The sequence below is a fragment of the Dermacentor albipictus genome, chromosome 2, assembly GCF_038994185.2.
Source record: "Dermacentor albipictus isolate Rhodes 1998 colony chromosome 2, USDA_Dalb.pri_finalv2, whole genome shotgun sequence".
Classification (NCBI taxonomy): domain Eukaryota; kingdom Metazoa; phylum Arthropoda; class Arachnida; order Ixodida; family Ixodidae; genus Dermacentor; species Dermacentor albipictus.
The window spans coordinates 161,961,474-161,972,420 of NC_091822.1; the positions used below are offsets into that span (position 1 = coordinate 161,961,474).

The 10,947-nt window shown below is 47.7% G+C and overlaps 1 protein-coding gene across 5 annotated transcripts in view; it reads right to left on the minus strand.

The window, feature by feature from the left end:
• The window catches only part of LOC139056210 (pneumococcal serine-rich repeat protein-like), a 70,642-nt gene extending 67,702 nt beyond the window's left edge, over positions 1-2,940 (minus strand). For all 5 annotated transcript variants that reach the window (XM_070534241.1, XM_070534240.1, XM_070534242.1 and 2 more), the window contains exon 1: positions 2,691-2,940. In XM_070534241.1, coding sequence (XP_070390342.1) covers positions 2,691-2,796 — 106 coding nt within the window. In that variant the 5' untranslated portion in view covers positions 2,797-2,940. The remainder of the gene's footprint in view (positions 1-2,690) is intronic.
• Between the last annotated feature and the right edge of the window lie 8,007 nt (positions 2,941-10,947).

Sequence of the window (10,947 nt, forward strand, 5' to 3'; positions counted from 1 at the left end):
TTCTTGACCGTTGCGAATCTCGGAGGCTTTACAAATCTTGTACAGCTGCTAATATTGTGCGGAGATGGCACGGCAAGCTCCAAAACACAGCGAATCAAGTACGTCGCAGCTGCGCTTGCAATCAAGAACCAACGAATCAGGGCTTTCGCCACCTTCACATGTTCAGCGTCTTTGTCTCGGCAGTCTTCATCGGTTGTGCACCTCTGTTTTCAGCTTAGGAGGTATCGGCCGTCGCGATTCATTGTGATGGTGTTAAGCCTCTGCTAACGTTCGTTTCGGTGGACATCGGTGGTGTGGCACATTCGGACCCAGAGCTTCGACTTGAAGATGGCGTGTGCCCGCGGCACACGCCATCACTTTCTGACACGCCAAATTTCTGACATGCCCTACTGCTTCCAAATCGCAGTGTACTGTTGCCCTCCTTCACTTTCGTTAGTTCGAACTTTCGTTAATTCGAACTGAAGCGGCTTCCCCTTGCGCTTCGAATTAACGAGCTTTTACTGTATGTCAATTTGTGCTTAGTTAATTTGGTCCTGTAGCACTAAGCAAGGCGAAGCGTACTGTGTTCCAGTTTTCTACTCTGAAGTCTGTAGAATTCCTGCGCGCCACTTTTGACGATTGCAGAATAATAAAGACAGGAGATCTATGTGGGCTGGTGGCGATCAGAGAATAATTCAGGATGCTGAAATTTCAGTGTGTCCACGGCACGGAATTCGGTACGCAATATGTGGATGAAGAGAAAGGGCCATTTATTTTAACGCAGAGAGGTTTACTGTCGTAAAAGCATTCGCCTAGGTGACACACTGCAACGAAAGGGAGCGGGAGAGAGAAATCGTCTATAAGCAGGGCGTCGCACGAAAGGGAAAAATAAAACTAAAGACGCGACTTCGCAACTTGCTTTAACATTTAGCACCATCAATGGGGAACACTTGAGAGTCAGACTTGTCGACTTGGCGACTTGGCCTCAGTGCTGGCATTTTAAATGATGAGCATTAGAGTCAGAATAACAGGTACAGTTTTGAGAGGTAGCCAAATTATTCAATATAAAGGAACGACAAATCGATGGTTTCACGTTGCTTTTATGGGGAACGCCAGAAACGTAACGCCGTAAAGCCGTATAAATTCGCGGCTTTGTAAAACTGTTCACGAATCGGGGGCTCGGGGCCTACATTAGTGGCTACTAAACTTCGTGATTTCAGGCTTTTGCCATACCGCCCACTTGGGCCTAGAGCTCCATTGAGTTCCTTTTTTTATCTATTATTTTCATCAAATTTATCATTTTAACCAGTTTCTTGCTTCGGCACGCTGACACAATCCCGACCCAACTGAAGCGAGGCAACGATGACAAAGCGCCTCTAACAGGCTCGCTGACGAAGACGACTGCACGCCGCCTGGTTCATATCCAAGCATGAAGTTGAGAGAACAGTCGCAACGCAAGCTTGCCCAGCCAAGAAGATCGAATGCGCCACGTTTTTTGGGGGTACAACTGTAGGCCGGCGAAGTAAATTTGAGTTTCCAGAAGTGCGTCCACACATCCCTTCTTGAAAACATCACGCGTCCTTAAACTTCGCGCCAGTTTCCAATCGCGCATTTCGCGCAAATTCAAGGGCGCGCGGAAAATGAAAGCATACTGAAAAGAATTTGCGCCAAAAAACAACACACACAAGAAGAAAGACGACGACACCACGGGCGTTACTTCAACTGTTCGATGAGGGTGAAAGCACTCGACATATATAGCCCTCCAAAACACCGCGCATATGCGTACAAGGCAACATGGAGTTGTTGTGTTAGTGATACGTCAATTTTTCTTTACGAGGCTGAGCTGAAGTTTCTATCGCACCTACTCTGATAAAACCTTGTACTCCATGTTGCCTTGTACGCATGCGCGGTGTTTCGGAGGGCTATTTATGTCGAGTGCTTTCGCCCTCATTAAACAGTTGAAGTAGCGCCCGTGGTGTCGTCGTCTTTCTTCTTGTGTGTGTTGTTTTCTGGCGCAAATTTCTTTCAGTATGCAAGATCACCAACTGGTCCAGCAGTTAACTCTTCTAATGAAAAATGAAAGGTTTCGCAGTATCATCATCATCATCAGCCTGGTTACGCCCACTGCAGGGCAAAGGCCTCTCCCATATTTCTCCAACAACCCCGGTCATGTACTAATTGTGGCCATGCCGTCCCTGCAAACTTCTTAATCTCATCCGCCCACCTAACTTTCTGCCGACCCCTGCTACGCTTCCCTTCCCTTGGGATCCAGTCCGTAACCCTTAATGACCATCGGTTATCTTCCCTCCTCATTACATGTCCTGCCCATGCCCATTTCTTTTTCTTGATTTCAACTAAGATGTCATTAACTCGCGTTTGTTCCCTCACCCAATCTGCTCTTTTCTTATCCCTTAACGTTACACCTATCATTCTTCTTTCCATAGCTCGTTGTGTCGTCCTTAATTTGAGTAGTACCCTTTTCGTAAGCCTCCAGGTTTCTGCCCCGTAAGTGAGTACTGGTAAGACACAGCTATTATATACTTTTCTCTTGAGGGATAATGGCAACCTGCTGTTCATGATTTGGGAATGCCTGCCAAACACACCCCAGCCCATTCTTATTCTTCTGATTATTCGCAGTATGCCGCCCCTCTGTGCCAACGGGTCTTCAGAAGAGCTACGTGGCATGTTCTGGTGGGATCGTGTGTACTCACTGCAGACGCTGTAGGAGCGCGCTGGCTGTTGCTTGCCGCCATCGGTGCTACCGCGGTTGACCGCGGCTCGGACGGCGAAGGCCGAGTGGGCCTTTGTGGGCCTCATTCTTCTCCGGGCCTCTGGGAGGACTCGCCTGCGGAGGTTCGGAGAGCGGAGGCCCGCTGGCGCGATACCGGTAGCGTCGTCTGCTCGCTCGTTGTCGCGACGAATGCGAGGATCCAAGCAAGTGGCGGCCTTGCGAAGGCCGCGATTCTCTTCTTCTTCTGGCGACGATGGTTTCGATGACGTTGATTTTGTCATAAAGAGGGACGCGAAACCGCTGCCGAGAATCGGCGGTGTATATTGAGAAGAAAGAAAAACGTAAATAAAGTACAATGCGTTCATACATTAAGTAAAGGAGTGTGTAATTACGGTAACGAGCACTTCAGAAAGAAAAAAAGCAAAGATACATATGTATGCGGATCCCACGCAGTGTGGGAATTGATGTGATCGAAGCTTTAACTGTGTGCTGTTTGATTTGATCGATGATAGTTAGCGGTGACGCTAGCGGCGAATTTCTTCAGCGTTTAGCCCAATGTGAAGGGGAGTGGTGGGCTGATATGTTGAACGTTAGCTCGCGTGCACCACTCCTGTTTGTCTGCGTAGTCCACAGAGGACACACAGGGTCCCTTGTTTGAGGCGCTGTTGTGCGTCATTGTTCATAGCCTCTGACAGGGTTGGACGTCATCACGGCTTCGCATGGCACATTGAATCGTGGCAGCAGCAGTCTGCACAACGTTTCGCTGCGAGCGATGCTTCTTTCGGGCCTGGTTGTCCTCTATACGCTGAATGCACGATTTGGAACCATTTTCCTGGCGCGTGTTTCTGTGCTCCTGCTGCATACATGTGCGATGTGTGGATGCGTGCGATGCTGACGCTGCCTGGTGGTGGCCCCCCGGCCTCGTCAAGCTGTATGTTTGCAGCTTTCTTGCCAGGGTGGCCTTCAACACTGTACTTTGTACATGTTGTAAATAAACTTGACTGGCCTTGACTTGACTTGGCCAGCACGCTGTTGAGAGGCCAGTTTCAAGCGCTCTCTTCAGGCTACGAACGATTGCGATGTTTACGCTATCATAGCCGGCGCGCGACCTCCACAGCCCACGAGAGTCCCGCTGGGAGGCCACGTTGTTGGGACGCGCTTTCGCATGGGCTCCGCTTTCACATCTGTATTGCGGATGATCATCGACTCCGGCGCCCGATCCATCCACACCATATGACTCACTGTGATGTCGTCCATGCACCCATCGACGGGGACGCTCCAGAGCGGCAGCGACCAAGCGCTGTTGGCGACATGACACTCCCCTAGTGGACCGGAGCTACCCGCCACCGCTGGCGTCGATATTTATTTATTTGATACTGTCAACCCCGTTCTTGGGGTCATTACAGGGAGGGTGATGTGTCAAGAATACATGATACATAATTTTCTGTCTGTGCAACATACAAATTCACTGACGCTCTTGGTAGTTAACAGCAACAACGAGAAAAAAAAAGGAGCAAGGAACAGTAGTTATACAAAGAAAAGTCAACAAAAAGAAAATGCTCGTAGTAAAAATTAAGTATACATCCTCGCAAAAGAAAGTATCTAACGCATTTTCAAACTCGGCAGAGCTCTCGTTGCTCACAACTGCATGAGGCAGTCTGTTCCACATTTCAATCGTGTCAGGAAAGGTCCATTCGTGTCGGGATAGGAGTCCATTTTCCATCAGCTCACGACCTTTAAGGACGCGGCGAACGACCGCTTAAGCCTTACGGAACCGGCGTCTGTCCAACCTAGGGACGACACGGTCGATGCTGCCGCTCACGGCGGGCAGCGTTCCACCTCGCATTCTTACTGATGACGTAACCACGACTCTGCAGAAAGCCAGCGTCCGCCGTCATTACCGCCATTATGCACCGTTTTGTAGAATCCTCCATTGCTGATAACCTTACGTCGGCCCAACGTTATCAGCTTTTGTGCTTCTTAGAATAACTTCGTTCTTCTGTCGACGTCGGACAACCTTCCCTGGGCCGGACCTCCGCTGTTACGCATCGCATCGACACTAGCTCCCATCCGCCCCTCCGGCAACGCCCGTATCGCGTGTCTCAACGCTAACGAGCAAATGGCGTCGGCAATGCTTAGCTACGCCGAAGAGACCCTCACAACAACCGACAAGCCGGCAACTATCGGGTCATCGAGCGACCACGACGCTGCCAGCGTTCCCGTCGCAGAACATACGAACGACTCGCAACCTTGGCAGGCCATGGACGCGGATTCCACACCTTTCGCCATCGGCACAGACACGACACAGGACGAAGCGTACAACGGTGCCTGCAGGAAGATTAACGCGTACGCAACGCCGCTACACAAGAAGCAGCGTCGCTCCCTCAGAATGCCTCTGATGATGATGATGATGATGATGATGATGATGATGATGATGATGATGATGATGATGTCCTTTTGAGCACCCTACCACCGCGTCCAGGCAGAAGAGCGGGCCGAAGCGCCTGCCTCCTCTTCCACTCCGAGAAGAAAAGTTATCCGCGGCCGCTTGGTGGCGGTACCGTTTGCACAGCAGAATTCCTTGGGTCTTTTTAAAAGTATGTAGCACGTTTGGGCAAAATAATAATAGGTTGGTGGCGCAACCTAACGACTTGTTTCAAAGGCGACGCTCATAGCATCCATCCATCCGTCCACGCGTCCTAATTCTTGTAGGTCGTCCGCCTAACGCTCGTGCGTTATTGAAGTAATTAAATTTGGCATGTCCAGCTATCATGCACCTAATACACCCAGATTTATACCCAACCGACAAGTGCACACATTGCAACTCTAGAGCCACCCTGGAGCATATCCTATGGGAATGTACGGCTTTAATACAAGGTAACGGGGATGCAGCCTCAAACAGCGACAGCCTCCGCGCGCGCTGGGAGTCTGCGTTGCTCAGCTCCGACCTGCAGCACCAACTCTGGGCCGTCCAGCGAGCCGAGGAAGCCGCCAAGGGCAAACAACCCTTGGCCGAAACCTAGGCGGGGTCCAGGCCCACCCCACCAAATCGCAGGGCACTGAATAAAGTTATTTGAATGAATGAAGTTGGATGAGTCAGAAAATTGGTAAAGTACAAATTACACACGACCTGCAGACATGATGCCATCGGATTGTAATTCGAATATACGATAAAACATAAATCTGTTACGCGGAAACTCGCACACGAAGCAGTCCAGCTGGCGATTGTTTCCTGAGTGAGTGCGCCACGAAAAATCCCGACCAACTGGAGGCTAACAGCTTCGATCCAGAATACGGATGAGGTTGCCAGCCGCCACTGGCGCTTCTAATGCCCTTGTCCTCCGATTGTCAGGATTTGCAAAAGTAAAGCGAAAGTACGGTAGCTCAATTGGTTAGAACATCGCACGCGTAAGGCGAAGACGTTGGATCGTTCCCCACCTGCGGCAAGTTGTTTTTTCATCCACTTTCATTGCCATTAATTTATCATTTCTTTAATTTAGTTAGTAAGTGAAAATAACTTCCCATATGTTTTCCAAGGCGTCTTTGTTGGCTTCTCATGATATGATTAATAAAACCGTGCCCCTCGGTTAACCCCCTATAGCCTCTCGTTGTTACATAACGAGGGTCTAGAATCCGGCAGCATTGATGCCTTCAGGTAGCATGCGCGGGTTTATTGACGAATTGACTTCACCCAGAAAGATCACGTACTCGTGACGCCTGCAGCAGAAAGGATGTTCCAAATCCGCCGCCAAGGTTTGTGAGGGGTGGCGCTACCCAACACTCCCAAGGTTAGTTCTAGTAGTAACACGCAAATACCCAAAAAAGTGGATGGGGAAACCGCGCCGCGGTCACTCAATTGGTTAGACCGTCGCACCCGTAATGCGAAGGCGTGGGATCGTTCCCCACCTGCGGCAAGTTGTTCTTTCATCAACTTTCATTGCCATTAATGCATCTTTAATTTATTTCTTTAAGTCAATCAGTAGGTGCAAATAATTTCCCCTATGTCTACTGGGTGTCTTGTTGGCTTGTCATGATATCAGAAACAGTCATGCATTACATGTTTCTAACAGTTTCTGATAACTTCGTGATCATATTTATTAGTGTGTAAACTCTTACAACAAATTCCTTTGTCATTACTGCATTCATAAGCAGTGAAGTACCGTGCTACTTGAAAGAACATTTCCCCCTGGCATTAAAACGTTTCACCCTGGGATTTAAAAAAAAAATCTGCATTTCAATTGTACACAATAGGCAGTTTATTCAATAAAGGGTCACAAAGACTTTCTTGCAACGACATATTATTGCACTTTTTACTTACATACAGGAAAGAAAAACCGCAAATCTGTCTGCAACAAAGTTGTTCTTCAATTTATTCACCTGCGCCGTGGCTGTCATTCTCCTGCTAACACATGGTGAGGGGTTGAATTGCCGGCCGTGGCAGTCGCATTTCGATGAGAGTCATAAGTAAAGAAAGGCTCTTGCCCTTAGGCTTAGTTGACCATCATTTATTAACCCCTTAAACTTCCAAAGGCTGTTTCATAAGGGGGGTATGCATATGCAAAATCTAACAAGCGGTACTAACACCAACCGAAAGCAAAGGGCACAAATATAAAACAAGCATCTTTCCTGATACTTTGAATGTTGAAAACGTTCATTGCGTCATTCTGCATTGTTCAACAGCACTGCACAAAAAAGTATGATCAGCCATAGTAAGTACTCTATCAGGTAGCTGGTTCTACAGATCTACAAAGGCCAAAAGACGTGAATACTCATACTACATCGTGCACACAGAAGAAAACCTTTTTCAAGAGTTGTCCTTTCTGGCAGATATGAGTGGGCCACATCAGCAGAAGCTTTATTAGATGGCGTTGTGTAATACCGCTTATGAAAGAATGAAGACAGTGAAAATGCTTTTAATACAATGCTTTATACTACTCGAATAGGAAGAGCGAATAGGAAGACCACATAAGTTCAATGCAGCATTGAAATATGGCTTAGAAGAAGTTTCTGTGGGCCTAGTTGGTGAATAATTGAGAAATATTTTTCAAAGCGCAAACAAGGAACACGGCACAAAAGGAAGGTAATTCACAGGACAGTCGATAGTAGCGCCTGTCCTGTGAATGACCTTCCTTTTGTGCGCTTTGTTCCTTGTTTGCGCTTTGAAAGATGTTTGTTAACATTTGAAAGACATAAAATTCCAGGAGAGAGTTGGAGGTGCATTTGGCCCACCCACACCACCAATGCAGGCATACTACAAGAAGCACTACAGTCTATGGGAAAACTATCTTATACAGAAATCAAGAACTATGCAACAAGCTCTAGACAAGATTGCAGACTTTCTTAGCCAGTCTGGCCTCTCGCTTTCCGATAAGTCAGCTTACACTGACGTCGGAGATAAGACTAGAATAACTACCCCAGGTTGCACGTTGCGCTTCACATAGCTGGACAAATGTATCCGCAAGTCAACAGCCCCAAATCCTCGGCTAGTGCAAAACCAAGACGGCAGAGCCAGCACGTGGATGAAACATTTATTCCATGCCTGGACACAAATTCTACAGCTGGTGAAAAGAATAATATCAAAATCATGGGTGTACACGGGCAGATATATTATGGAAAAACTCAGATGCTTTACTTTCTGTCCGATGTATTCTGCTGTATGAATTGCCAACAGCGCACAAGAAAGGTTACTGATCGAACACAGACACACGGGTACTGGCAGCTTTTTCCTACTTGACGAAGCTTGAAGACCTCTACGAGAAAGAGCAAACAAAGAAGCACCTAGACAGAGGTGCAACTTGCGACACCCATTCTTTGCCTCAAGCTTGGAACCTGGTCGCAAGATACTATGCCAACTAGCAGAAGAGCTACAACGACGACTACCCCTCCCTACAGAAACACAACCTCAGGAGCACCTGAACTCGACACACAACAGGCCGATACCGTACAATATGGTGGTAAACAATTAGGCCAGAAGACTATATGCAACTGCCAAACACACAGAGGAAGTTGCTAATCATGAAGGCACCGACGTCAGGAACGTATAGTATACTGAAGTGGCACAACAGTGTAACAGCAGTATCTGACAGCACATAAGATTAAATATTATACAAGTGGGGACCATTCCAGGTCATCCTACACCCGGAGAAGGGGAAATGAAAGCGCACTTGCAGAGCGCATTTGCAGACTACAACATCCTGCATGCCTGCATAGATTCACCAGAAACTGACAAGGCCTGCACATCACACAAGTTTGTCAGGGAAATCGGGAGACTGACGCACGGCTTGCAAGCACATGGCCAAGAAAATAAATAACAGGATACGCAGCCATGCAGATATTCCAGAACGCAAGCGAGCTCATGAGCCTGACATAACTAAAAATTGGATTAGTTGGCGTGTATTCTTCATTAACTAGAGCGCAGCAGATATACAACGGACAAGAACGAAGCATTCTGTCCGTTCCCTTCGTTATTCTTTGTTGTATTTTTGTTGCGTTGTAGTTAATGAATTCATGAGGCTGCACAGCGGAAGAACGATGCCCCCACACAAGGCCCCGATTTCACATCGTAATCTATGCAGACACGCATGCGTGAATTTTGCAAGGGCCCGTAGCATAAAGCAGTATCAACAGGATGTCGCCAGAAAGAAATGAGGGATATCGACTTCCAACTAAGGTTTATTGCGAAAATGAGGGGATTTATGCAGTTTACCAGAAAAAAGAAAATACAACAAGAATGCCAGATAAAAATTGGTGCCTAATGCAACCAAACGTAAAAAGTACGTTACAGAAAGAAAATACAGATAAATATCAAAGTGAAATAAAAAAAAGCAAATACAGTCGCCAATCATGCATACCAGCACCTTTCAAGAAATACGGTTCTTTTTTCCAATAGGCAGACGGGCAGCTTGCTTCCGCAAGCACGCTTTTCCATTTCATTGCCATTGGAAAAAAAAATGAAGCTTGTTTCCTTCGTAGGAAGTCGTATGCAAAGTTGATCACAATGTTTTTCCCCTGGACTTGTACAATTTTTTGTGCCAGACACCCTGGCGCACCTCCTCCTGCAATGCAAGAACACTCGAGCAAGCATCACAGCGACACAACTAATAGCAGCAGACGCAGACCCAAACCTCCTCGCTGAAAGGTGGGAGGCTGCGATCTCCAAGCCGGACCTGGTCGACCAGCGCGAACTAGTCGCCCGGGCCCGGAGGGCGATCCAAGCCGGAGGGTTCCTGGAATAAGGGACCCTCCCACCTCGACTGACAAGTCACGACTTCAAATAAAGGTTTTATTCTCTCTCTCTCTTTCCTGTTTTTGATTGCTTGGTTTTATAAACCATTGGTTTTTTATTATGCTTTCTCGTTGTACTACTTTCTGGTAGCCTTCATAAATTACAGCATTTCCACAATAAACCTCTTAATCTGTTAGAAGCTAGCGTACCCTGTCTTTACTGCTTTGCCCCTTACGCTCTTGCAAAGTTGCTCCCATAAAAATTTTTACGACGTACAGAGAAGCATCATAAGGACCATTAAAGTCACTTGCTGCAGTATAAAAAAATAACGAATTGCCTGGCTGCAAAGAGCACAATAGTACGGATAGGACGAACGTCGAAACCGAGATGATCTGACAGTCTAAAATTTAATCAACACGCCGAGTAAATGCTGGCTGACAAGCAAGAAACGGAAAATACACAAAAGGGAAAAGCAAAAACTAATATGTGCATGGAACTTGTGTACAGGTGCGTCGACAACGGTCGGGCACTCCAGTCCGCTGCATAGAAACGTTCGAGGGAAATTCTGGGGATGAGGGAGGGTGAGGCCAGGCGGCTCCCAGGACCTGGGCTGTTGTCGATCGTCGAGTCGGCTTGCGCGGGCGTAGTTCGGTGAAGAAGAAATAGTGGCAGGTGGTATGGTATGGTATGGTAAAACTTTAATAATTAAAGTCCTGCAGATCGTGAGCCTTCACGAAGCGGGCCACTCCCACGTGGGAACCGGAAGGCCGAGCCTCTCAGCCGCATCGTGGACCTGCTGGACAGCCCAGAGTTGGTCAGCCAGAAGAGGACTGCGTGACTGGCTTCTTCTACAATCTCTTCACGTGTGCGCTAGGCGCGCTTTAGCGAATGCTCGAATCAGTCAAAGTGGTTTCGTTTTCCTTCTGGTGTACTAGTGCATCCGATAGGTCCTTGACTGTCACACTTGGAGGCGGACGATGCTTTGAGTGAAAAGGGGAGCAGTGGCAACGAA